Here is a 26,657-nt window from a genome sequence, read left to right as displayed (position 1 = left end):
GATGCCCGAGGGCTGCCGGGCGGACCCACGGAGCGCCGGAGGCACCGACTGGGCGCCTGCGCGGGGACCCAGGTCAGTGGCCTCGCGGCCGCGGGGCCAAAGAACTTGTCACCCCCACCTCCGCCGCTGAGACGCCCCCGCCCGCGCCCGCCCACCAGCCCGCCTCGAGCTTCCCGCTCCTTTCTCGGCCCCCGCCCCCCGCGGCTGCTCGGCGCGCTCCCCCTGCCAAGCTGTCTCTCTTCTTTCTCCCCCCCCAACCCCCCCCTGCCTCTGCAGCCAGTGGGAGGGACTGGGACTTCCTGAGGTCCCAGGGATGGGGCCGGGGCCCATTGGCTGCAGTCGGCCCAGGCCTCAGAGAGAGGAGGGGGCTCTGACTGTGTCCATTGGCCTGGGGGAGGGGACCACCACCTGGGTGGGAAGGGAGCTACCGAGAGAGAGGCCCAGGGTGTGGGGGTGACATCTACACAGAGGGGGATGAGCTCTTGATATCTCTCTTTTCTCACATCCTGTGGGCCTCTTGCCTGGCTTCATTTGTCCCTACCTCCTAGCAAACTTTAGTCCCCACTGCCTAGTTTCATTTGGTCCCCACAGCCTGTGTTCTTTTGGGCCATGTCACCTGGTTTCCCTAGACACTGCTGCCTGATTTCTTTTGTTGGCACTGTCAGCTTTCCTTAAGTCCCTATCACCTGGCTTTATGGGATTGCCCTACCTGGTTTCCTTATGTCCTGTGGTGCCTGCTGTCTGGTGTTTGCTTCCCTGCCTGGCTTCCTTGGAGCCTCTCATGCTCCCTTTAGATAGAGCATCAGGGCCCCAACTACACCTGGAGCGGTAAGTGCTAAGGATGTCAACAGCATTGCCAGTTGTTCCCGGGTTGGGGCCTGGCCAGCACAGCTTGGATTCCATTCTGCCTGGACAGGACAGCGACACAGCGTCCTTTCTTGTGATGGATGGGGGGTGCAGGGCTACAGGGTCCAAAGACCTTTAGGATTCTCGTCCTCAGTGGTTAGTTAGAGGAGCACTGGCTTGGCCAATGCTGTCCCCATCTCTCTTTGGGCCTGACAGTGATCACAGGGCCTTGGCAGGGGCTGGGGGTCAAGGTCTGGGCCACATCTCCTTCTCCTTACCTTGCCTCTTGCAGCCAGGCCTGACAGGCAGGTGCACTCTAGATAGTTGTGGGCACAGAGAAGTTTTGAAGAGGTTCTGGATCACACAGCAGGTGGGTAGGCTAAGAGCTGCTGCTGATTCTCATCTTGGAGAAGAGGAGTTGCTGAGGGGAGGCAGGAGGGGCCTGGGGAGTGGGCTGGTTTGGGGGGTTTTCTGGCTCCTGCTATTACCAGTGCCACCATCTCTTCACCCAGGGGCTTCTCACCACCAACACCCACCCCCCAGTCTGGCCTGGATCTCTGTCTGCTTATTCCCAAATGCTGGGAAAGCAGGGTCAGGGGAGGAAGGAGCCATCTAGGAAATTATCCTATTTACTTGCTTTTTAGGGGCCGAGAAATTTCGTTCTTCCCTTTTCCTTCCTTCCTTAAGCCACCCTGAGCTTTAGCCTCCACCCCCCAAGTGCAGCTTGGGCCATCTGAGGTCCCAGTATGGAATGACTGTTGTGAGTGTGTATCTGGAGCCGGATGTGGGAGCGCAAGAGGCTGAGGGTGACTGGGGGACTCTGTGTTTCTGAAGGTGCAATGGTATCTGTGTGGAAGACAAACTGCTCTGAGTGTGTGATGGCATCCATATGTGAGCCCGTGACTATTGTGAGTGAGCATATGTGAGAGTCTGTGTGTGTGACTGTGACTGCAGTACATGTGTGTGCACAGTGTGTGTGAAGCTGCGGCAGTGGGTGTCCACGTGGGAGGCCAAGATGTGCGGTCACGGTGGTGAACTCTGAGTGCCAGTGTCTGTGAGAGGCCACCGGCCTGTGTCTATGAAGCTCTTGCTGTGTGTGTGTGTGTGTGTGTGTGTGTGTGTGTGTGTGTGTAGGTGGGGAGGGCTTTGGAGAGTGCTGCCAGGTGGTAGTGAGAATCCACGTGTGGGCTACATCTTGGGGAGAAGTGAGCCCTGGGTGCTCTGTGACCCTGAATTGCTGGGGTGTGTGTGAGCCTGTGTGTGCACGTACTCATGCCTGTGTTTACCCATCAGGAACAGATTGCTCTGGCTTCCCCACTGCGAGGAGGGAGGAAGGGGGAGGAAGGATGGCTTGCTTTTGCCCAGCAGACCAGAAGCTTCCTCAGTAGTGTGTGCAGTGTGCGTGCAGGGTAGGGGGGCAGGGAGAAGAGGACACTGTTACATGAAGACAGGCGAAGTTTCTGTTCCCTCCACTCAACTTGAGCTCTGTCAGAAAGCCCATTTTCAGTTCTTTTTGTTAGAAACCAATGCTTCCTATGAAATGCTGCCCCCGCCTCCCCCCCCCACGTGCGTGCGGTGCGTGCGTGCATGCGTGTGTGTGTGTGTGTGTGTGTGTGTGTGTGTGTGTATACACAAGCTTTCAAGCATAGGCCTTTGAGGGCGTGTCAGCCCCATAGCAGTAATGGGGCCAGGGCTGGGGTGCTGGGGTATAGTGAGAGATACTGGGCAAATAGGTCTTTGTCCCAGGCCCCAAGTCTTGAAAGCTATTCTGTCCATCCTTCTCTCTTCATGGAGGGCCTGCAGCCTCCTTCTGGCCCTGCCTCATCGGCTGGGAGCCCTGTTCCTGCGGGATGCCCCCCCCCACCCCACCAGCTAAGGGAAGTCTCATTCAACCCTATTGCTCTGCCCATCCCCTACCACTGAAAGGGAGTTCCTCCAGATGTCTAACCTCCTGCTGCAGTGGTCTTTCCATCCAAGAGGAGCAGCCCCCACTCCCTGCAAACTTAACTTGACTGGTACATGGCCTTTTTCTAGGTAGAGGGGTCCTCCCGATTCTTCTAGAAGCCAGAGGAGACCTCGGACTGGGGCTAGGGGATTTGGTGCTTGCGCGCCAGTTTCTGTGAAGTTGTGCAGAGCCCGTGTGCCCAAAGGGAAGATATGCACTTATCTGCTCCTTCCTCTTCCCCATTTGAAGGGGGGAGCAGGGGGCTCGTCCAGATGACTTTTGAGGGAGAAAGCCCAGACCTTTTGCACCTAGAGGGTTGCTTAAGCCCAGGCCTGCATATATGTGTGTATATAAGCCCATGCCAGGCCACCAGGCAGCATGCGGGGCCCTAGGTAGGCCTGCACATCGGGGGCATGGGCTGTGGGATTCAGACTGTTGCCTCCCCCAGGCACCTCCCCACGGCCCACCCAGTCCCATCGTGGGAAGGCCCCCAGCTCCCCCCACAACACACCTGCACACTCGTGCAGAAGGGCATGCACATGCTGATCTCAGGGTCCCCGCAGTGCAAGAGGCTGGAGGTGGGGGGTTTGAGCACTCAGAATCCGGGCTGCTGCCAAAATCCACTGGAATCTTGTCCCCCCCAGGCCCCCATCTCCGGCTGTGGAGGTCACAATAGCAGGTGTGGATACCCGCCCCCCCCAACTCACACTGAGCCGCCTCCTTTTCCACAACCTCAGCCAGCGGCTAGAGCTGGGGGACTGCTCCCCCTGCCTTCCTCCTGGCCCCCCTCCCACTGGTGCTGAGCTTCTCCTGCCCCCTTCTATGGGGAGAGACAGGGGCGTACATTTGGGTGGGGTCCTTTCCCCTGAACACTGGGGCTTGACCCTGGAATGGGTGAATGTGTGGTAGCCCAGGAAGAGATAAGGCTTGAATCCTAAACCCAGGCACTCCTATGCCCCTCGGGATGGGGGCATCAGTAGCTGAGAGGAGGGCCAGCTGTGGATTCAGAGAGAATGAGCCAGAGACAAGAAACTGAGAGATAGGAGGTAGAGACACCACAGGGAATGGGAGCCTGCCCAGTGGCCAGCCAGCCCCAGCCCCAGGAGCTGGCCTCTGACCCAGGCCCACCCCCTCCCCAGTGGGGGGTCTGCTGGGCCAGCTGCCAGGGGCCAGGCCTCCCTCCTCAGCGAATTACCCACCCCCAACACACACACCCTCTGGACTGCTTAGGCCTCTGCCCCCGCCCCCACCGCCCACGCTGTCCAGGCTGCCTGGGCCTGGTGGGATCTGGGGGCCTCTTGGTCTCAGCCTCTCCTCCCCCTCCTGGAGCTTCCAGCTAGCCCTGACTGTCTCCCAGGCATTCCCTCAGCCAGTGCTGCTCCTCCTTGCCCACCACATCCTTGTCTCTGTCTCTGCCCCTGCTCTCTCATTTTCTCTTTCCACCTCCAAGTGAAGGTGTCTCTTTCCCTTATTCCACCCTAATTCCTCTGCAGGTCTGAGGCCTCTAGAGTTCCCACATTTTTGAGTCCTTTAGTCCATGCTATCTCCTGTCCTGTGTCCTTGCCTTTTCTCAGGATGGGTCCTCTACAGCTGATGTGGGGAGAGGGAAGGGGGCAAGGCCCTAGGACAAAGTGTCTTTTCCCTCACACTGAGGGATTATGGAGTCCGTTACCTAGGCATACTAGAAGCTGTGGCCATGCCATAGATTAGGTGCCCTCCCGCAGATCCAAATGTTCCTGACCTCACCCAGGTCCAAGACTCTGGGTGGGTAGTGCAGGCCAGTGACGTTGGTTGGGTTTCAGTTTTGGGGCATACCACATGGGCCCTCCCTGTTCATCCTTCAGACCAGGTTGAGCCTACCTGACCCTCAGCACACCCATGCCGGCGGATGCCCTGAAGTCAGAACATACTGTTGCACACCAGCACTCACACATGGTTAGAGCTGGGCCCCAGCCAGTGGTGCTCAGAACCCCCCACTCTGACTCTGGATGTGGCAGGGATTCCTGAAGGTTGGGCCTGTGTAACCTTCTGCAGGGATACATAGGAGCTCTCCAAACTCATACCCCCCCTCCTTCAGGTTGTACCTTCAGCTGGTTAAGGGCTGAGGGTTGGGGACATAGGGCATCAGGGACCTTGCTGGGGCTGGCGAGAAGAGTCTTGGGCACTAGATCTTAAGCCAGACTTAGAAACTGAGTAATTGAGGTCCCTAAGCTGGAGCCTGTCACTGTGTCTGCCAGCGTCCCTGCTAGTGATTGCCGGCCTCTGTGGTGCCACTATTACTGTGGGCTGCTGTTATTCTGTGTGACTGTCCGTGTTACTGAGTCTGACTGTCCGCATCCCTGTGTTACTGAGGATGCACCTTCGTTGTTACTCTGTGTGACTGTCAGTCTCATTGCATTTTTGATTCTGGGGTTATTGTCACTGTGACTGTGTCCATGTCAACAGGTATCATTGTCCCATTTGTTGGTGTCATTATTTGTCATTTCACTCTAATGACTGTTAGCAACCCTGTGTGCCATTGTCAACTATACCCGTGTCATTTTCACTGGGTGTTGTTCTCACTGTGTAATGGTGTCTTTGTGTCACAGTGGGACAGTGACAGGAAATTGGGGGCCCAGGATTTGTCTCTTGATGCATTACCTGTGTATGTGTGTAATGATGACACTGTGAGGTTCTGTGTCAGGAGAGGTGCTGGGCTTCTTGTGCTAAGAGGAGTGTGGGCTGCTAGGTACTGGCCCCCTTCCTTGTTGGTAGAGTGTCTTCTGTTGCCTCCTCATCATGGGGCTGGGGCTAGCGGCAAGGCTGGCCCATGCAGGGGTCTACAGAGAGCTTCAGCCAGTTTGCATGGCCCCTATCTGAGGCCATGGGATTTATCCTCCTGATTTATCCGAGAGCCATGGGGTGTGGACTTGGAAAATTCCTGGGGAAGATGCTCTTTGCCCTGGGATGGGTGGCCTGAGGTGAGCTAGGGCAGGGTGGAGGTAGAGCCTGGATGCCTCTGGCCTCAGCTTCCCTACCTGGGAGTGGACCCAGCTGGGACTCTGAAGGAAGGGAAGAGTGAAATTGGCTTGGGGCTTTCTGGATCTGCAGGGGCAGAGATGGGGTGTGGTAGGGTAGGGTTTTAGTCTTCCCTTATCCCCTGGGGGCTGCACTTCTGGGTCTCCAGGGAGAAGCCTTGTAGCCTCCAGGAAGGCTGCACCAACACCATTCTCCCTCTGCACTGGGGGAGGTAGGTGGGCTTAGAGAGATGCTCTAGGATGGGCACAGAGACCCTCTCTGGATCTGTCCCTTCCTCTGCCCTTGGATCTCTGCCCATCCCCTGTGGTTCCCATCTCTCTTTCTGGGTCTCCTCTCCCATTTCTCCCTATCTTGGTCTCTACTTGTCTCCTGGGTCTTGGCTCATGACTTTCCCTCTCTCTCTGCCTCTCCGCTCCCCCCTCCCTGGGTCTCTGCCTTTGCTGGGTGCCCCCAGCCATGCGGTGTCTGTTTCAGTACCCCATCCCCCACTCTCTGCAGCACTCACTCTCTCTCTCTCTCTCTCTCTCTCTCTCTCTCTCTCTCTCGCCAGCGCCCGTCTCCCATGGCTGCAGCCCCGTTGGCCCAGGGCCCGGCCCTTACAGTAACTCATCGGGCTGATGGAGGCGACTTTGATGAAGAAGCCACCCCTCCCCCTGAGGGGGCCTGAGTGTGTGTGTGTGTGTGTGCGTGCGTGCACACTCATGCCAGGCTGTCTTTTTGCCCCTGCACCCCCAACTGGGACCAGGAAGGAGCTGGGAGCAGAGGGCCACCCTGTCCCTCTTGGGTCCTAGATCGAACCTTGGTCCCTTCTGCCTCTGCGGGCCCTAGTTCCTGCCCCCTGTGGTAGGCAGTGGGTCCTGGCACTGAGGTAGTGTATCTTCCCAGCTGTGAGGACAAAGGCAGGGACAGATAGCAGAGGTGGTGGGGCAGCATCTGAGAGCTGCCTGCAGGGGTTGAGGTGGGGAACCAGGTAGGCCTGTAGCCTCTTGCCTGCCTCTCTCTCTCCCTCTCCTTCCTCCTTCCCTCCCTCTGAATTCAGTCCCTGGGTTCATTTCCTGGCCCCATTGCTCTCGGACTATAACGTTGGCCATTGTCTTAACCTTCTAGGCCTGAGGAGTAGTTGAAGATAGGGGAGTGGCTGAGGGTCAGCAGGAGCCAGGCCAAGTGGTAGCTGAAGCCCTGGGAGTCACCGATGTGGGAGGGACAGCCAAAGCCACCTGGGCCTAGAGAGACAAGCTGTGCCAGGGAGGGGTGGTCGGCGCACCTGCTGCTGTGGCTAGAGAAAGCCAGGTGCAGATGGGGAGGGCTTGCCTGGTGAGGGCTCAGTGCAGTCACGGGCAAGCAGGAGCCCCGTCCCGTAAAGGAGCCCCCGGAAGTCAGATTCTTCCCAGCTCTCACACTCACTGCTACAGGCTGACACCCACATCTGTCTCCTCCCTGCTGTAGCTCTGTTTGCAGTTTCTCTGGCAGTTCTCTGGCTGTATGTCTGGCTGTTTGTCTGGCAGTGTTTCTGACAGTGTCTCTGGCTGTGTCTGGCAGTGTGTCTGTGCGTCTGAGTGTCCCTGGCAGTGTTCTTAGTGGTGCAGAGACTTCCTGACTGAGCATCTGGCTCTGGCTCTGGCTCTCCTTCTAGCTGTGTTTTTGGGTGGATGCCTATTTGTGTCTGTCAGTTTCTCTGGTATTTCTCTGCTTGTGTGTCAGGCAGTTTCTCCGGTGTGGTTTCCGACAGTGTCTCTAGCCCCCTTGCTATGTCGCTGCTGGTTTCTGTGCCTGGGTTTCTTGCTCTTTCTCTGGGGGTAGGTCTTGCTTGCATCTGGCCGAGCCTTTTCCAGTATTTTCTGGTGGACCCTTTGGTTGTGTGTCCGTCTTTCTCTGACCAAGCCTCTGCCTGCTTATCAGGTCCTAGCTACCCGCTTATCTGGCTTTACCTGACAGTGCCTCGCGCAGTATCTCTAGTGTATCTCCAGCTGTGCATGCAGCTCTTTCTCTGGGACTCTGTCTGGTTGTTTTGGACAGTGTCTGGCTGTGCATCAGGCTGTATCCCTAATAGTACCACTTACTCTGCTTGCGTGTCTGGCAGTATTCCACTCTGGATCTCTCTTTCTGTCTGGTTGACGGGCCCCCTCTGTCTTCACACTGGGGTAGGAGAGTCCTGTTTGAGGCTTTTTTTCTGCAGGAAATAGTTACTTCTCTGCCCTCGGGTGTGATCATGTGTTGGGGTAGAGTGGGGGGCAAGCAGTTGGAGCTACCCCACAAAGCAGGACCGCAGATGAGGGGACCCCTGGATCCAGCCTGGCTTCTGGGGACATCCTGACTGTGCTTTGTGTACCTGCAGAGGTGTGTGTAGACACAATGCACATCTGGGCTGTGGGTCTCAGGCTCCTAAGGCATGTGTCTGGGGTGAAGGATGGGTTGGGGCCCCTGACAAGGAGTTACATGTGACATGCTCTCCTTCTCTCATGGTCACTGTACACTGAAACGAAAGCAGTATCTGACCTTGGTACCCTGCTGCTGCGAACATCCCAGAGGCCAGTGGCAAGGCTCACGGAGGGCTGGGGGGTGCAGATATGAGGGGCTTCAGAGCATGGGGGTTTCAGGCCCTCTCCCCAGGAGCACAGCAGGGGACCTTCCATTCAAGGCAATTTGGAGAAGTATAGACCTCCTGTTAAGTTCAAACATCACTCTTTTGGTTTGCAGTGCTTAGCGCTAATTAGCCAACCTCACTAGTAAAGTTTTTTATTGTTGTTGGTTTTTGTTTTTAAAGTGGCTGTAGCATTACCAGTGTTCTATAACTCATCCGTGGTTGATGACATCCTACAGCCAGCAGCCTTATCGAACAACAAACCGCTGTAGGTTGCCTCCTACCATCTTAGCAAACCTTTGGCTCCAGATGCCAATAATGTTACTTTCTGTTGCTTGAAAAAGAATCCTGAGCCCCATTAAGAAGGGCATTTGGGGTCAAGATACCGAGCCCTAGGGCTGGAATCACCCAGTCTTGCCTGAGAACAGGGAGGGGCTCCCCAGGAGGTTCCTGCCTGGGCTGATGCTGCCCCTTCCCTTTCCCCCGCACCCCCTCACCCCCATTTCTCCCAGCAGATGGCTGCTCCTGTCCCGTGGGCCTGCTGTGCTGTGCTCGCTGCCACTGCCGTCGTCTACGCCCAGAGACACAGTCCTCAGGGTGAGTGCTGGAGGAGAGGATTCTGGGGGGTGGGGTGGTGCTCCCTGCTGACCCCCACCCAAAGCCAAGCATGAGCCCTTTGCGACACAGCTGTGTGCATCCACCCAAGACCACACCCTGGCACGTTCTGGCTTGTCACATGTGAACACCCACGAGTCCTATAACACTGATATGCTGGGCGACCCACTGATGTTGTCTTACACCCACAGTCCTCCAGTCACTCCACGCGGTCCCATGCTGATGGTGTCTCTGGCTTGATGAGCTGTTCCTCTTCCTACTGGAGTGGGTGCGGGTAGAGGGTACAGGCAGGTGGGATGGGAGTTGGAGGCTGCTAGGGGTAGGTCCTGTATAGTATCTTTGAAATGGGATTTCTTTTGAAGTGGGGGTTTATGGGGGTGCAGTGGAAGGCACTGAGAGAGACAGAGGCCAAGACTTCTCCCTTATCCCAGAGGGAAGGTGGAGACAGAGGTGGCAGACTGAGAACAAGATGTGGGGACGGGCAGGGCGACCCGTGGGGGAGGGCTGGCATCCTGAGGAAGGGACGGGTCTGTCATCTGGAATGGTGGGAGGGGGCAGGGATTGCTCCGGTGGGGCCACTGGCCCCCCACCATTTGTCCAGGGAGGGCTCAGTTCTCCCCACAGCCCACAGAGCAAGAAGCTGCCCCCTGCTGGGAAACAGATGCCCTCTTAACTTGACCACCAGCGCTCAAACTGCATTTAAGGCAACACCTCACATGGCTCCATCAGCATAAGGTCTGACCTTGAAATTCCTCAGACAAGTGCTGAGCTGTATGGAGCTCTCCCCTTGGATGTGTCCTGCCCCCCACCACCCTTGGCTGGATTGGATAGAGGCAGAGAAGGTTGGGGCACTTCTGGGGCCCAGGTGCAGTGCACACGCTGCCACCCTCAAGGCTGTGGGTTAGAGGAGGGCAATGATTCAAGGCTCCTGTGCCTTCTTCCTTGTGAGACTGACACTGAGACCCAGAAAAAGCCTAGCCCCCATCCCCCTGGGCTGCTCCCCAGTGGGCAGGGAGTGAAAGGACTGCCAAGCCAGCCCATTAACCCCCACCTGCAGTCAGTCTGTCTTCAGCTTGTGTGCTGATCTCACTTGCTTGGACCTCTGGTGGCCACTCCCCCTGGCTTGGGCCCTGCTCTGTACGGTGGGTAAAGGCAGAGCCACAGGTGCCCAGGGGCTTGAGCAGTGAGTCCGCCTCTCTGAGAGTGGATAACTGTCCCAATGCATTAAGCTGTGTTCTTGTGTGGGTGAGACCATGTTCCTGTTCGAATGCATTTCTCGGGTTGTATTCTTGGGGGCTGTGCCCTGCGTGTGACATTGTCTGTTCATGTGTGACTGTGCTCTTCATGGGGCTTTGTCCTTGTGGTTGAGACTGTACCCTGTGTGACATTTTGATAGTTTCTCCCTGTTTCTGTCTCTTCGCATGTTTGTGTCCCTGTTCAGTTGTCTCCCTTATGGGAGACTGTGCCCTTATGTGTCAGTGTGCCTCTGGGGGACATGTCCTCCCTGTGCACGTGTGTGATCGTCTTGTACTAGGTGTTAACTATCCCTGAACTGGGACTGGGTCCTTGTGTGGCTGTGACCTTGTGGACAGTTGTTCTGTGTGTGTTCTCCTTGTGGTGACTGTCTTCATCCTATGTGTGTGGTGATGTGAAGTTGCTTAGGACTCCCAGGGGACTGTTTCCAGCATGTGGTCCTCATGTGAGCCTGTGTGCACAGGTGTGAGGGAGCTATCAGCTCTGTCCTTCTGTGTTCTCCATGTCCATGACCTCATCCTGTCTCTGTCTCTCATCCTGGCTTCTAACAACCTTTTCACAGCTGATTCCTTTGGAGCATTTGTCACCGCGTCAAGGCCAAGAACCCCATCCTCCCCCTTCCGCTTGATTTAATTTCTGAAATGGACAGCACATCAGTTGGGGCACCCACAGGGCGGGAGGAAAGCTGTCCAGAGACAAAGGATTAAATCATTGCCATCTCTGGAGCTGTTTCGTGACTGTGTATATTGCTGTTGTTGTGTTGTTGTAGCATTTGTGACAGAGTGTGTCTTATGTGATTGTCATGTCACGTTGCTCCCTCTGTCTCCGCATTGTGGCCTGTAGTTGTCTTCTGTCATTGCGTTGTCATGTTGTCCTTCCTGCTCTGCCCTCACATTGTTGGTTTGTCGTTGTTGTTGTGTTGTGTTTCTGTTTGCTTGGTGAGGCAGACAGGGTGACTAGGGAGCGTTAGCCCATTTGTTGTGTTGTTGGGTGGCTGTTTCCTCATCTTGTGGCTGTACCTGCCCCAGAGTATAAAGAACCACATCGTGTCCAAGTAAGTTCCGAGCTGCTGCTGGTCAGTGTTGACGTGTTGCCGCTGGGACTGTGGTGGCCACACCCCCTCCCCTTCGGTCAGTTTTCAGCCTCCTCCTCAGGCAGCTGGATGCAGAGTTTGTTCTAGTGGGGGGGGGGTGTTCAGAGAGGGGCTTGGCATGTTTCCTGGAAGCTCCAGGTTTTGACAGGGGAAGTTGGGGGGGTTGCTCAATGGCTAGGGCTGGTGGATTGGGGGAGCTCTATGGCTTGAGCCTTGGACACTGGGCCTCTGGTCAGGAGGAGGCCCCCATTCAGTCTCTGGTCCAGCCTCACAGCTGTGGCCTCCAAGGCCCCCAGCCACCGCCCTTCCGCCATTCATCCTTTGTTTGGCTGGTCCCAGGCCCCACAGATGAGTGGTCAAGGCTGGCTGGGATTCCTGCTTCCCTCTCCTCTGACGGGACAGGGACCGAGAGGCTCAGAGAGGGGCAAGGCAGAGGCAAGCAGCGGGGGAGAAACCTGACGCAGAGAGATCCTGGCAGAGGAAGGGTGACAGAGGTAGCAGACAGGGACAGATGTTCCAGCACAGAGAAAAGCAGTACTGGGGAGGGGGCCATGATGGAGGGAAGGGGTTGGCTAGTGACATAGGGGGATCCCTACCTCCTGCAGTCCTGGTGGTGTTAACAAGTCTAATTAAGAGGCCACTGGCCCAAGTTAATTGGCTCGTTAACAGGAATTGCCTCTGAAAATCCCCCAACTCAGCGGGGTGGCTCTCCGGAGGGGAGATGTAAGCAAGTGTTAACGAGGGATCCCGCAGCACCCCCCACCACCGCTGCCCCCCTCCCACTTCGCTCTTCCCCTCCCACCCTCATTCCACAGATCTGGCCAAGACCAGGAAAGCATCTGTCCTTCCAGGCTTGGGGGGCAGGATGAGGAATGAAGAGATTAGATTCACATCGCCCAGCTCTGCATGCCTGCCTCTCCTGCGTTGTCTGTAGATCAGTGTCTCCGATTTTCTGTGTTGTATTCACCTCCCCCACCTAGTGCTGCCTCTCGACAGGTGCTCCCTCCCACCCTTCTACTCCAGTCTCCTGGGTTCAGTCCATCACGCCTGGGTTGCGGAGGCCAGGGCTGGGGTTTGCTTTTGGCTCTGACAGGCCCCTCCTGGGGGCAGGAGAGGAATGGTCAGAGAGCTCTCTGGCCCCAGCACTCCCCCGCACCCCTCCCAACCCCAGCAGTTCCTGTCTCACAAAGTTGATAGCTGCTAGGAGTTCTCTAGGGCTCTCGCCCTGGATCTCCCTGCTGCTGCTGCCCGAGCCCTGGATGGCTGAAGTGGGCAGGTTAGGGGCAGCTTGTCAGGGGGTCCAGAGTGGGAGGGAGAGAGGCAGGACAGGAGACAAAGATGGGGACAAGAGACAGAGAAAGGAGTCCAGAAGCAGGGCCCCTCAGCTCCAGCTTGCCTGGGTAGCAGATGTCAGTGATTGGGGCTGGGTCTGTAGGTGGCGAGAGGTTAGGGTCGTGGGGGTCAAGAAAACTTTCTAAAGGACCTAGTGACTGGAGGTGAACTGGGTCTTCACCGAGATTTAACCCCTCCCAGCATTCAACACACACTTTCTCCCACACACACACACACACACACACAGAAGATCACACCCCTTCACACACAAAATACCCAGACATGCAGGTGCACGCATGCACACACACACACACACACACACACACACACACAAATTTGGAGACACTCACAACCATGGAGAAATTTTACACACTTCTCATCTCCTGACACCCACACCATCAGACACAGAGCCTCTTGGCCTAGACTTCTCATCATAGGCTCTCATCTGCTCACATTCACTTGGTGGTGCTGGGCCAGGCTGTGACCTGTGACTCTTGCCCTATGCTCTCCCTGCCCCCAACAGAAGTACCCCACGTGCAGTACGAGCGCCTAGGTTCAGATGTGACTCTGCCATGTGGGACAGCAAACTGGGATGCAGCAGTGACATGGAGGGTAAATGGGACAGACCTGGCCCCCGACCTGCTCAACGGCTCTCAGCTTGTTCTTCATGGCTTGGAACTGGGCCACAGCGGCCTCTATGCCTGCTTCCACCGTGACTCTTGGCACCTGCACCACCAGGTCCTCCTACATGTGGGCTGTAAGTGTTGCTCCCAACCCCTCATCTGACCGCCTTCCCCCCCCAGCCCCACAGTTCACTAAAGAGGATTGTCAGTGAGGCTTAGACCCTTGGCCCAAATCCAGTCCTCTTCCTTTTGGGGCCAGGGATGCTGCAGCACCTTGACCCTTGCCCTCTGATCCTTTCCTAACCTCTTCTGACCTCTGAGCCCACTGTTTCCCACAGAATCCAGACCCCCGGGCATTTTGCACGTGTATCTCTCCCCCGCCCCCCCCCCCACCCCCGGCGATCTGTGAGATCCAGAAATCCTGTTCCCTGTGACAAGATGGGCAGAGGAAGGCTAGCAGGGCCTGATCCTTCTGGGGCCTGGGAAGGAGGAATCGTAGGGTCACAGCTCCCAGCTGGAGAGACCCCACTCCGTTGTGCACTCTTATAGGGGCTAGCTATGCAGGTAGAGAAACAGGCACTCTGGGAGGCTCCAGGGAAGAAAGAACACTTCCTGGAGTGGGAGGCGCATGGAGATTGGGAGATTTGGAGGATACATCGACAAAGTCACCTCTGACAGAGACACCTCTGACAGAGACCTAAGTGCAGCTGTAGGCCTCAGAGGCTGGGAGGGTATGGAAGGGCCACTTGTGCTGGTGGTGGAAGGGAACTAAAGGAGAGGATGGGGCAAATCAGGAGCCTAGAAGCTAGAGAGTGACACGAGCAGGGTCATCATGTCCTTAAGAGATCCTTCTCATGGTGGTGAAGAGAGACAGGTTGGATGGTGGCTGTGCCAGGGCAGGAAGGAAGCTGTTGCTGGATGCAAGGGAGATGATGAGGATTGGGCACCAGGGCATGGAGTCGGGGCAGATGAGAGGGGCTGGTTGGACTGCCAGGAGTTGGTGGTGCATTGGAGGTAGAGAAGACAGGAGCGTAGAGAGCAGGGGGAATCAAGATGGCTGGTGCTACCAATCACTGCAACAGAGGCAAGGTGGAAGGGTCTGTGGAGGAAAAGATGGTGTGTTCTGGGGTCACCTGGGTGGCTCAGTCAGTTAAGCGTCTGACTTTGATTTCAGCTCAGCTCAGGTCTTGCTCTCAGGGTCCTGAGTTCAGGCCCTGTGTTGGGCTCTGCACTGGGTGTGGAGTCTACTTTAAAAAAAAAAAAAAAAGATAGTGTGTTCTGTTTGGACAGTAGTATGCAAGTCATCTTATTTCGGATTTCCCTAGAATCAGATCCTAAGATGAGAGTGTATATGCAAGTAGTTTATTTGTCAGGTGGCAGAAACACCATAAGGAAATGAGAAAGTGCTAGAAAAAGGAAGCTAAGGGGACCAATAAAGACGGAGCTGCAACTGCAGCTTTGCCCTGCAGGGACTCTGAGGGCCCAGGCAGGACATGGACCTGGGAGTTCTCCCCCCTGAGCAGTGAGGGAGATCAGAAGTTTACATACTGCTCATGTAACTCCTGCTCATCCTTGGTTGAAGGAGTCTCCCGGGGTGGGGGTGGGGATGCTTTAATTCCCCTGCACTTTTGGCTTGATGCCTCAGGAGGCAATGCAGATTTTAGTGACCAATGAAAGCTCTTAGGCACATAAATGCAGAAGAGGGTGGTAGGTATGGGCCAGGGATCTGCTAGGGCATCACTGACATTTGCTGTAGATATGTTGGGTTGGGGTCCTCGGGGGACAGTGGGAGTTGATGGCTGTAGCCAGTGGATCTGAGGGTCTGGGGCCTGGGCTGAGGATGAGATGAGAAAGGACACAGAGCGGGTAAGATGGCCAAGAGTAAGAATTCTGGGATGAGAAGAAAAGAGGACCCAGAACTGGGCCCTGAATATCATCACTTTATAAAGGGTTGATGGAGAGAGATGAGCCACAAAAAGAAATAAGGAGCCAACAGGAAGATAGAGGGAAAAGTGAGTGAATGTGATTTAGAAGAAAGGTTTGGAGAAGTTGGAATGAGGAACTTCTCAGTGTTGCTGAGGGTCAGCTGGACAGGCACCCACCAACAGAATATTCTGAAAAAAGTTCCATTCCTTTTTTCCTTGAGCCAAAGATTCACATTTCTCTGGCCTCACCCCATATGGGGGATGCACCCCACTTTCTGAGGGTGGTTTCTTTATTCCCTGGGAGCTGCTGAGGGAAGGAGATACATGAGCAACCTGGGAGCAGGCCCTTTCCCTGTTGTTAGGAGACTGGCATGGACAGCATGGGAAATGTTAGACTGAAGGACTGCTCATTGTCATCCCCAAAACACTTACCCACTGGTGGGGTTAGAGGAGGTGTGAAAATACGTTTTGGTGGGGATATTCCTTTTCACACAGAAGAGCCTTCCTGTGTTTAAACTAGAAAGATAGCAATCATAGCCAAGTGTCTTAGTTGCAAGCCAGGGGTGGAATGACCCCTGTCGGCCAGCTTGAGAAATACGGGACCAACCTACCTGAGTTCTCCCGGGCCCACCATGACTAAGTGGAACACTCAGCCTAGCCCCATGTCCTTACACACAGAAAAGTGCCATGGAAAAAGGATGAGACCAATTTGACACCCCTCTTTTCTCGATTTGAGTCCTAGAAGTCCTTAGGTTGGACAAGACTGGCCATGATGGCTAGACCTTGGTGACCCTAGGCCATATTCCTGATGACTTGATTTTTGAAAGGTCGTTGGAGGGAAATTGGGTCTAGAAGTGATGTCTGTGGTCTGTACCCACAGGACATGCCCACAGCTGCCCTGTTGTGACCAGAGCCCAGACCTTTTACAGTGCTGACCACTCCCAGGGCTCTGCCTGTCAGAGGAGAACTGGCCATGAATTGGTTGTAGCATTAGTAACAGGTACTTATCTCTCATTACCTTATTTCCTTCTAAAGAGCTGGTCAGAGGAACAAGGGACGTTAATCATGATTGTCTCAGTCACTTTATATTACTAACAAAAGACTGGGTTTGGCAACACTCAATATCAAATTATTCTTCTAGCCAGCACTCAGAGAATAGGACAGAGTTACCCCTGATTTGTGAGTCATTGAAGCCAAATTATTTAATATTTATCTGAAACATATAAGATTTTCATGTTTCTATTTCCAGGGGAAACTGATCATAAAAATATCCCATTGAAAGTCCCCTTAACCAGACTGATCCCTGAACTGCTTTCCCCCAGTCCACCTTCCCACCCCCTGGCGGCTGCTCAGACAGGATGGTGAGAGGAGTGCCCACATCAGGAAACAGGATCACCTGCTTTCCTTTAGTACCATCCTTTGGTTTACTAGACACTGCTGATTCAGTGTCTTTCTGGTTTTAAGCTAAAACAAATCAGAGTGATTTACTGATTTGACATGGACAGTTCCTTGTCCAGTTTTTACATATTTGCATTTGACTGGTCAGGACAGGAACTTCAGAATCCCTGGTGCAGCGCTGCTTCCCCCTCAGCCCTGTTTGCTGAGAAGGAAAGAGCAGCTTGTGGATGAAGATGTCTGGGGGGGGAAAAAGACAGGTGGGAGGCAGGAGAGGGGCATCTAGGAAGCCAGGAGTTGGGGTGCCTTAAGAGATGTCATGAGATAAGGCTTTGATGCCAGACAGGAGGAGTGTGGGTGGGGCCCAGGCAGGGCTGGAGCTGGAAGGGTCACCCTGCCCCACCCAGCCTGAGCTGGCCTGGCCAGGGGTGTGGGCAGCCTGCCCCTCCTTCTCTCAGGGCCGCTGGGCAGGCCTCGTGCGTGCTGGGGGCTCCAGCCCAGGCGGGCTGGCGAGATGAGAGGAAAAACATGCGGTTTGGTGGGCTGGACATGGAAAAACAAGCCAATTAGGAGGAAAACAAACAAACCCTGGGCCAGCGGGGGCACACGCACACACGCACACATGGCCCCGTGTGGGACCCAAGGATGTCCTGCCACAGGCTGCCACAGTCACTTGGGCATTTCAGGAGCCCCCAGAAGGGGCAGCTTGGGATGCCTGGGCATCCAGGAATATGTCTGTATGCCCAGAGAATGACCTGACACGCGTATGAGATTTTGCTCACACACAGCCTCTAACATGTTCTCATGTGGTGGTCAGTTCATATGTGTGGACACACTTGGAATTCCGGGCACTTTCTCACACCCACAGTTTGAAAAATATGTTCAGGCTTCAGCTTCATCTCACATACAGTGTTTCAGGTATGGAGTTGTGCTGTCCCCGTGTTCCAGACACGATGGCGTACTTACACGTATTCTCAGAGTGCCTCAGCCCCTAGGCCAGACCCATCCAGGCGGGCCTGAGATCAAACAGCCCGCCCAGAGTCCCACACAAATGCAGTCTGCAGTCATACACAGCCAGTCGCATGGTTACATGCTTGCCCAGGATTTTAGTCACATGCATGAAGCCTCTCAGAGTTACCAGACAGCCTCACAATTGCCATGTCTTAAAAACAGCTTCTTCCCCATCTTGCAGCCCACTCATAACAGGCCTGATCGCACACTGTCCCACAACCTCACACTTGGTCTCTCACAGCACCCCTACCTCCGCCCACCCGGCCCCTCAGCTGGGCTCCAGCTGCAGCAAGTCACTCCTTTTCTTCCTTTCTTTGTTTTTCTTTCCTCCTTTTCCCTCTGAGAAACCTGGTCCCTGTCAGGAAACCCAAGCCCTTCCCTACTCAGGGCCCAAGGCCAGGCAGGAGTAGCCAGATGACAGACAGAGCCCTGCCTGGCCCCCTGGTCCCCCGTGACCTGCCCAGTCAGAGAAAGGAACTGGTTTGAGGGGGAAGCTGGTCTCACGGGAGAGGATGGTCATGGGGGAGTGGAGGGGACTGGTCAGGGGGGAGGCTGGCTGGTGGAGGGGGCGGGCCTGTGAGTCCAGTGCCTTGGCCGGCTCTGCCCTCCAGAGAGTCCCAGGCAGCAAGGAGCTGACTCTGCAGCCTTTAGTACCCACCCCACCCCCAGCACCCTTCTCCTTTGAAGCTGGGGGTAAGGGGGGGTGGTGGCAGGAGGCGGAGTGGAGGCTTCTCAGCCGACCTCAGAATGTCCTTTTCTCCTGGGGTGGCTGCCAACTCTGGCCTGGCCTGCAGGCCCCCACAAGGCACTTCCTGTGTCCTTGACCATCCCCCACCCCACCCTCATGCCTCTGTGTCCCTGGGCAGTTAGGGAAGGGATATGAGAGGCACACAGGATGAACATGGAACAGACACAAGATGGACACAGGGCCAGGAAGGCTCCCCAGGGGAGGCAGACAGCAGTGGATAGAATGCAGGTTGCCCCTTGTGGGGGTCTTAGCTGGGCTCTAGCAATCCCTGCAGGCCTGGGGCATAGAGCCACACCTTTGCCCACAGCGTAGCCCACTCTAGCTGCTACATACACCTAAGCTTCCCAGATGCCTCTCTGACCCTCTCATCTCTCCTGCTGCAAAGCCAGATTGGGCCCTGGGGGTTCAGCCCCGATACACATACACTTCCCACACACTGGACATGTACGTGCAATCAGAGTCACAGTCACGTGTACATTGTGGACGAAAGCCCACAGTTCCCCATGTGTCACCATGGCCACTCGACAAGCATAGACATGTACTCCCCCTTTCGCAGTCCCTGGCTTATTGAACTGCCCCCCTCCCATTTCCTGTCCACCTGTCAGGCAGAGGGTGGGGCGGCGGGGGAGGGGGACATAGGAGGGAGGTGTCAGTGTCCCTGGAGCCACTGACGGACATTCCTTGCCTGGGTCAGATCACAGAAGCTGCCTCCTTCCAGGAACCTGAGCCGCCTGTCCTCACGCCTTATCCAATGCCTGAGTGTGGGACAGCTGGGCTGAGGGCTCACAGCAGCAAGAAGTGTGGCTGGATAGCAGAAAGGACTTCCCAAGTGTGTATACATGTGGTCATGTAGGTGGGTAGCCCCATCCTGGGATTGAGTCCCAGCCCTGGCTTGCTGTGTGACTCCAGGTGGGTCTCCATCTCTCTCTGGGACTCCGCATTCTAGATTGCAGGCTGCTGCTACCCTTGCTAACCAAGTAAGGGGCTTCTTAAGGGGTCTGTGATGGCAGAGCTGGGAGCTAGGGCTTGGGTGAGGTATGCAACAAGGGAACAATAGCTTCCTCTCAATACGCATGTGCACACACATGCAGTCAGTCATACATGGACACACAGTCTGAGCCATGCCCTAGATACTCCTGTGTATGTACCTACATTCCGTTATGGATCATTGATGTCACGGAGACATGTGTAACACGTGCACCCACGCATGTAGACACCTAGCTGCCCAGTGTGGCTGTTCCTGGGGAACCACCGGGCTTGGCCTCATGTTTCTTAATCTCTACTGGGGGAAGCCTGGGATGACTCTTCTCCAGGGAGTGCACTCTGATTATTCTAGCAACCAGAGGACCCAGTCAGGACACCCCCTCCCCCCACCCTGCAGCCTCCGTTGCAAAGTTTTTCTCTGTGAATGGACACAACGTGTCAAGAGATGTGGGGCTGGGGCCGATTCCCCCAGACATCACCTCCGTCCTGTGATTGATGAGCTGAGGCCCGCAGCCCCTGTTCCCCGCAGTTCCCGCCTCCATTGAGCAGGTGGGGGGGGCTCCCTCTTCATATAACCCTTGTTTTTCTTTAATTAAACATCTGGCTCTCTGTGGCCTGGGAAGCCTCAGACCCTCGCTGACAGCCACCCCTCCCCAACCTCTGGCATTGCTGATGGGTTGAAGGGGGAGAGCTGGGGTTCTGGGGCCCACCTGTCCCCACACTAGTGCAGGGGACTAGGGGCTCCTGACCATGCTGTGCTCACCCCTCAGTGCCGCCGCGGGAGCCCGTGCTCAGTTGCCGTTCCAACACTTACCCCAAGGGCTTCTACTGCAGCTGGCATCTGCCCACCCCTACCTACATCCCCAACACCTTCAATGTGACTGTGCTGTGAGTAGACTTGCCTGTGACCCCGTTCCACCCCGACCTCTCACCTCTCCTCCAGCCACCCACCGTGCCCTCAGTCCAGACCCTAGCCCAGCCTTGGGCTTGACCTTCCCCCAACCTCTGCCGCACCTGACCCCTGATGTTGGTAACAGTGTCTGGGCCTCACCCTTCCCCAGGCACGGCTCCAAAATCATGGTCTGTGAGAAGGACCCAGCCCTCAAGAACCGCTGCCACATCCGCTACATGCACCTGTTCTCCACCATCAAGTACAAGGTCTCGATAAGTGTCAGCAATGCCCTGGGCCACAATGCTACAGCTATCACCTTCGACGAGTTCACCATTGGTGCGTGGGGTGGGGTTGGTCCCTGCAGCACACTCCGGTGGGAGTGTGTAAGTGGATGTGTGCCAGAGGTGTGTGTGAGCACTGGGAGGGAAGTTCACATGTGTGCATGGTATGTGTGGCCCATATAGACATGTGTTCATGACATGTATAGACCTGTGAACATTGGCGTGAACGTCCTTTACCTGCATGGGCCAAGAGACCTTTCCAGCAGCTCTTCCCATCATCTCTCTGGCTCCCAGAGTATATAGGAGGGGGAGGGGGGCAGGCTGGGCCAGACCCTTGTGCAGCTGCAGCCTCCCCCCCACCCCACGCTAATGGCTTCCTTACGGCATGTGATGAATGAGGTGTCAGAACAGGAGACAGGACTGGGACAGATACCGCCCTCACCCCACCCCCATCCCCACCAGACCCCTTGCCTGCTCTTCCCCCATCCCAGCCAGACCTCTTGCCTTCCCCTACCCGATCCCCACCAGACCCCTTGCCTCCTCTTCCCCCACCCCAGCCAGACCCCTTCCCCTACCCCATCTCAGCCAGACCCCTTGCCTGCTGCTGCCCCATCCCAGCCAGACCCTCATGGCTGGGGTCCCCCAGACTGTTTCTACATGAGCTGGGCCCTTAGACTCCCATCATGTTCTCAGCCCAGATCTGCCACAACTGTGGACTGTCTCTTAACCTTGACCAGCTTCAAGAGCAGTTTCAAGCCCAGGCTCTTCCAGGGAAGAGTGTATCTCAGTTTGGAACTGGAAGAGTTGAGGTGAAAAGCCAAGCTTGAGGGGAGTGTATGATGCTGGTGCAGGAGGGGGTGACCCAGGGGACAATGGAGGTAATGTTGGTAATGGTGGAGCCATCCTATAGACCCAGTAATTGGGATGCTAGTCATTATTAGCATGGGGTTGGGATGATGGGATGAAATTTGGGATATCACTATCATGAGCTGGTGACAGTGACCGTAGTGACAGTCCTTGGTGGTGACAGGCATGTGAGAGGTGGAAATAATGAGACGGTTGTTAATGGTAGTTGCCAGCACTGACAGCAGAGAAGAGAGGTGGCCACTGTGACAACTAGGACAGTGGTTGGCAATGTAAGATGGTGGACATAGCGACTGGAGTTGACAAAGTGGGGTCATTCCCAGCAATTAGTGAGATAATGAAGCTGTGTCTCCTTAACAGTGAAGCCTGACCCTCCAGAAAATGTGGTAGCCCGACCAGTACCCAGCAACCCTCGCCGGCTGGAGGTGACTTGGCAGACTCCTTCGACCTGGCCTGACCCTGAGTCCTTTCCTCTCAAGTTCTTTCTGCGCTACCGACCCCTCATCCTGGACCAGTGGCAACATGTGAGTGTGTGCCCTGCCCACATCCCAAGCACCTGAGTCAGAGCTGCATGGCACGGGAGGGGGTCCATACACCAGTATCAGCAGGCCGCTGTTCCAGTGTGAAGACTGGGCGCAGCCAGAGAGACTTTCTTTCCTCGGGGAGAAGGGATCAGATGGGCCTGGAAGGATGGATGGGACTCAGGAAGGTATCCTGATCTGAAGCCTTGAAGGGTTCCCTGTGATGTCCATGAGTGTGATGGGAACACATCTATTTTGTGGCTCCCAGGGTAATGGGGAGAAATCCCAGAAGGGAGATGGCAGACAGGACAGGTAGGATTTCCCTTTCCTTAATTCTGGCTCTCAGCCCTGATCAGGCATCTCCCTCTTAGACTCTGGCCCAGGCAGTGGGCCTGTACTGGACACAAGGGGCAGTACATCTCTGTCCTCAAGGATTCACGGGCTCAAGGGCTCAAGGGGTCAAAATCAGGCAGTGGCGTCAAACTTGTTCCATGGTATGGGTTCAGGCCATGACTAGTGTCACGGTCCAAAGTCAGATGTAACTGAGGGGTCCACTCAAGTTTACAGGTCGGGAGGTATCCCAGGCCAGGATTGGAGCAGTGGTTGAGGGCCGGTCTGGGGTCAGCCTGTGGTCTGGGATGTTAATCAAGCTATAGTCGTTCTGAGGAGCAGCCAGGCGTTTGGGGCCGACTTAGGGTTCCCTCTCCTTGGCAGCCCTGGGCCCATAGTGCTGCAGGCACTCTTTCTGGCCCATGAGGTCTGTTGGCTAGGAATGGGGCTGTGAGGGTGCTCTGCAGGCTAACCCGGGCTGGTACCCAGGGATCAACCCACCCACTGGGCTCCAGTCCCATCTCCTCACTCCCCACTTCCAGCTACCCTTTAAAGTACGTAATTTGATTCCAGGGTGCCTGTCCGGGTTGTAGGCCTGGCCCCCACAAAGGCTGCTCACATGTTCTCTGACGGAGTCCGGAGTCCCTCCCGCCTGGCCAGCTGCCCGCGCCTAATGCATTGCTAATAACCAGGGTCTAGTTTCACAAGCCCCCCTCCCCTGCTAACGAGCTACAGGCAGCAGCCCCGCGCATCGCGGCGCACACGCCTCGCGGTGGACCTGGCGTGCCGCCCACCACACACACGGGAACATGCACACGTACACGTGGTCCCCAGCAGCAACCATGCTCCATACATGTGTGTGACTAACATGCCAAGAGCACACACTGAAGGACTTACCCCCACACCGATGTGAGCTGCACAGAGTATGAGGACTCTGTGGTAAGAGCATGTATGGCCGCTGGCGTGCTTGCCCTGTTCCATAGCTTGTTGGCGTTACAGTTGGCTTGATTTATGGCTCTTTTGAACTTGACTTTCACTCTGAATAGAATCTACTCTGCCTGATCCTTTATGTTAGAGAGAAGCAGGTGAATGATCGGAAGGGGGTACAGAGGGGAGAGCAGAGAAAAACATCACTGGGATTTTCAGAGGGAAGTGAGAGCTGTAGGCCAGGATGAACAGGAATGGGTACCATGAGGTCTGGCAGGGGCTTTCTCAGCATGGACAAGGCGGGGCAAGTACTGGGACCCAGCATGGGTTCCCTGTATCTTCTGCTCTGGCCTGACTCAGCAGGGAGGCTGGAGGGCGAGTGTGACATGTGCCACGGCAGACTGAAGGGAGGACTCTGAGGCAGATGCCAGCTACTAGAGAATTCCTGCCAAGTGAGGAGCCATTCTCTTAAGGGTGTGGATTAAGGGATCAGTGACAACCTAGCAAGAAGGGCTGGAGGCTAGGGGATATGGCTGCCAGGAAAGCACTGGACTCCTGGGCCACGTTTCTAGCAGTGTATGGTGCCCACCAATGAGGTGCTAATTTGATCTGTTCTCTATAGCTCTCTCTGTGTCTACTCAGCCAGAGGTGATCTTTGGAGGGCTAAAGGGTATACGGGACCAGAGGAGGAACTGGGACCCAACTCCAGGGTGGGGAGAGTCTGTGGGGTCCCTCGATCTTCCAGAGCTGGGAGTAGGACTGACTGAGCCCAGCTCTGGGCCCTAAATGACTTTCACCCTGACCCTGACCTTTACCAGTGTCTCCTCCTCTAGGCCACAGATGGGAGCGGGGAGGGGTCAGGTTATTGGAGGGGCTTCCTTAGACCCATCTTCACACACGTGAATACACACACACATGCATGCTTGTACTCCCGGCCTGTCAGGTGGGTAGCCTAGACCCCAGTGTTCCGGGAAGGGAGATTGGAACAGGGACCAAGAAAGCCCTGAAGCCAGACGTGGCCCAGAGCAGCCCCCTCCTCCGCCCCTGCCGGCTGCCCCTGTTTACGAGGAGGCTTAATGAGGCAGCGGGTGCCGCTGAGATGAACCAGAGCCCAGCCTGGGACTGGGAGGGGCGCCGGACAGGCAGGCCAGCAAGAAGGGTGGGGGAGACCAGCAGAACAGGGCTGGCCCAGGCGGGGGTGGGGTGGTGATGCTTCTAGGAGGAAATGGAGCAGCTGTCCTGCTGTCCCGCAGCTTGGGAGCTGCCCCCCCACCCTTCTGCCTCAGGCAGGGTGATTACCTTACTGTGGCCTTCCCGAGGGAGAGGCCTAGCTGGGGCCAGGCTGGTGGGCGCATGGGGCATTTGTGAAGCCAGGCTCTGAGCTAGAACCCATGATGACGACAGAGCTGGCTGAAGTGTGTTAGGTGCTTCCCATGCGCCTGAGTCCTCACCCTAGTCCTGTGAGGTAGGTCAGGAATGCCATTTTATAGATCAGGCCAACAAGGCATGGGGAGGTTAAGTCACTTGGTCACCTGGCTGAGAGGGGACGGAGCTATAACCTGGACTCAGGCAGCCTAGCTCCACATCTGTATTTACATCCTTTCTTCTAAGCACATTACCAGCTCTTCTCTTACCCTGTTACTCTTGTCACCTCCAGGCAGAGACTGAGATCAGGGCTCAGGCTGGGCGCTGGGAGGGAGCTGGGATGACAGCAGGGTTGAGCAGGGTTGAGACATTGAGCAAAGTCCTCCTTCTGTTCTCCCGGGGGTGCTCCTGGTCTCCTGAAAGATTTTCTTACTTTCCTTCAGGATCCTCTTCCTTCCCTTGGGGTCTCTTCCCCAAGATTTCTTTACCCGCCTTCGGGAATATTCTCGATATCCTCTTTCTCCCTCCGGGGCAGCTCTCTTTTCCTCCAGCAGGGGGATTTTCACTCTTTTCTCCCCAGAAGTGTTCTCAGTTCCTCTGGGGGTACCTCACTCTCCTGACCCCCAGGGCTCCCCACCCCCATCCTGTGGTCTGGCTGCAGGTAGAGCTGTCAGATGGCACAACGCACACCATCACAGATGCCTATGCTGGGAAGGAGTACATCATCCAGGTGGCGGCCAAGGACAATGAGATTGGGACATGGAGTGACTGGAGCGTGGCTGCTCATGCCACACCCTGGACTGAGGAGCCACGACACCTCACCACTGAGGCCCAGGCTCCGGGTAAGCCCCCCCTCGCCCCGATTCCCCCAGGGGGCCTGTGCTGTTACCTGGCTTTATCTCCCACCTTCCAAATCCTCCCAGGACTTAGAGCCTGAGAGCCTCCGCCCCAGGCACTCTGCGGGCTGCCACACTCCTGTCTGTCTGTCTGTCCTACCGAAGCTGGTCCTGGTCCCGGTCCTTGCTGTCTGGACATTCTTGGTAGGGGCCATCGGGTGGAAGGGTCATCTGAGAGCCATGGGGAAGCAAGATCTGCCTGGTGGGTGAGGCAGGACACGTCTGAGAGAGGAAGCAGGGGCTGTCTGACGGGGGAGGCAGTACTTGCCTAACACAGGGAGCAGGAACAGTGTGCTTCATGAAGCCCCCAGACCTGGGTTGAACTGCAGCCCCGGCCCAGCCCTGAGTTCCCTCCATGTTCCCCAGAGACCACGACCAGCACCACCAGCTCACTGGCACCCCCACCCACCACGAAGATTTGTGACCCTGGGGAGCTGGGCAGCGGCGGAGGACCCTCAGCACCCTTCTTGATCAGTGTCCCTGTAACTCTGGCCCTGGCTGCCGCTGCCGCCACTGCCAACAGTCTTCTGATCTGGTAAGACAGGTGAGGCTGGGTGGTAGAGGGGAGCCTGAGGGGACCCCCTGCATCCCACCCTCATCCCTCACAGCCCCCTGCCCTGTCTCCCCAGAGCCCGGCATCCCGTGAGGACATGCCAGCGCACCTGCAGAGGAGCAGGAGGCCGGAGCTGAGCCCGCAGACTCCAGTTTCTATTTTGCACACGGGCAGGAGGACCTTCTGCATTCTCTTCAAACATAATTTGTAGAGACCCCGGCAGGCCTGGGCCTGCCACCCCCTAGCCCTGCCACACCACGTTGGCCCTCCTTGGTCCCTCAGGGGAGGAGGACCCCGCAGCTAACCCACCCACCAAAGACCCCCCACCCCCACCCTGGCCCCTCGGGCTGGACCCTCCAATGCCAGCGACTCCCAGGAGCCCTTGGGGGGGTCTGAGGGGAACCCCTCACATCCATAATTTCTCTTCCTGCCCTAGCCTCCTGTCTGTCCCAGGGTCTCTGTTGCCACCATCAGATTATAAGCTCCTGATGCTGGGGGGGCCCAGCCATCCCCCTCCCCCCAGCACCCACACTTTTCACTCCCCCACCTGTGCCCATTTTGTATGACCCTCCCCTTTCCCTGCTCCGCCCCCCCCCTGCCCCGCAGTATTTAATGCCCTGTCAGTCCCTTCTAGTCTGACTCAATGGTAACTTGCTGT

The 26,657-nt window shown here is 56.2% G+C and overlaps 1 protein-coding gene across 4 annotated transcripts in view; it reads left to right on the top strand.

The window, feature by feature from the left end:
• LOC111146386 (ciliary neurotrophic factor receptor) overlaps positions 1–26,326 on the top strand; it is a 39,359-nt gene extending 13,033 nt beyond the window's left edge. For 3 of the 4 annotated variants that reach the window (XM_022501915.1, XM_022501916.1, XM_022501917.1), the window contains 8 exons: positions 8,906–8,987; positions 13,208–13,441; positions 20,141–20,258; positions 20,432–20,598; positions 21,768–21,931; positions 25,212–25,392; positions 25,813–25,981; positions 26,076–26,326. In XM_022501915.1, the coding sequence (XP_022357623.1) occupies positions 8,906–8,987; positions 13,208–13,441; positions 20,141–20,258; positions 20,432–20,598; positions 21,768–21,931; positions 25,212–25,392; positions 25,813–25,981; position 26,076 (1,116 nt within the window). In that variant the 3' untranslated portion in view covers positions 26,077–26,326. Of the gene's footprint in view, positions 1–8,905; positions 8,988–13,207; positions 13,442–20,140; positions 20,259–20,431; positions 20,599–21,767; positions 21,932–25,211; positions 25,393–25,812; positions 25,982–26,075 lie in introns of those variants that run through there. The other variant, XM_022501918.1, reaches the window with a different exon arrangement.
• Positions 26,327–26,657: the final 331 nt, after the last annotated feature.

The sequence above is a fragment of the Enhydra lutris genome, unplaced genomic scaffold (assembly GCF_002288905.1).
Source record: "Enhydra lutris kenyoni isolate GAN:26980312 unplaced genomic scaffold, ASM228890v2 scaffoldscaffold13, whole genome shotgun sequence".
In the NCBI taxonomy this organism is placed as follows: Eukaryota; Metazoa; Chordata; class Mammalia; order Carnivora; family Mustelidae; genus Enhydra; species Enhydra lutris.
Note: the sequence above shows the minus strand (reverse complement) of the source record. Positions and strands in the feature narration are given on the sequence as shown.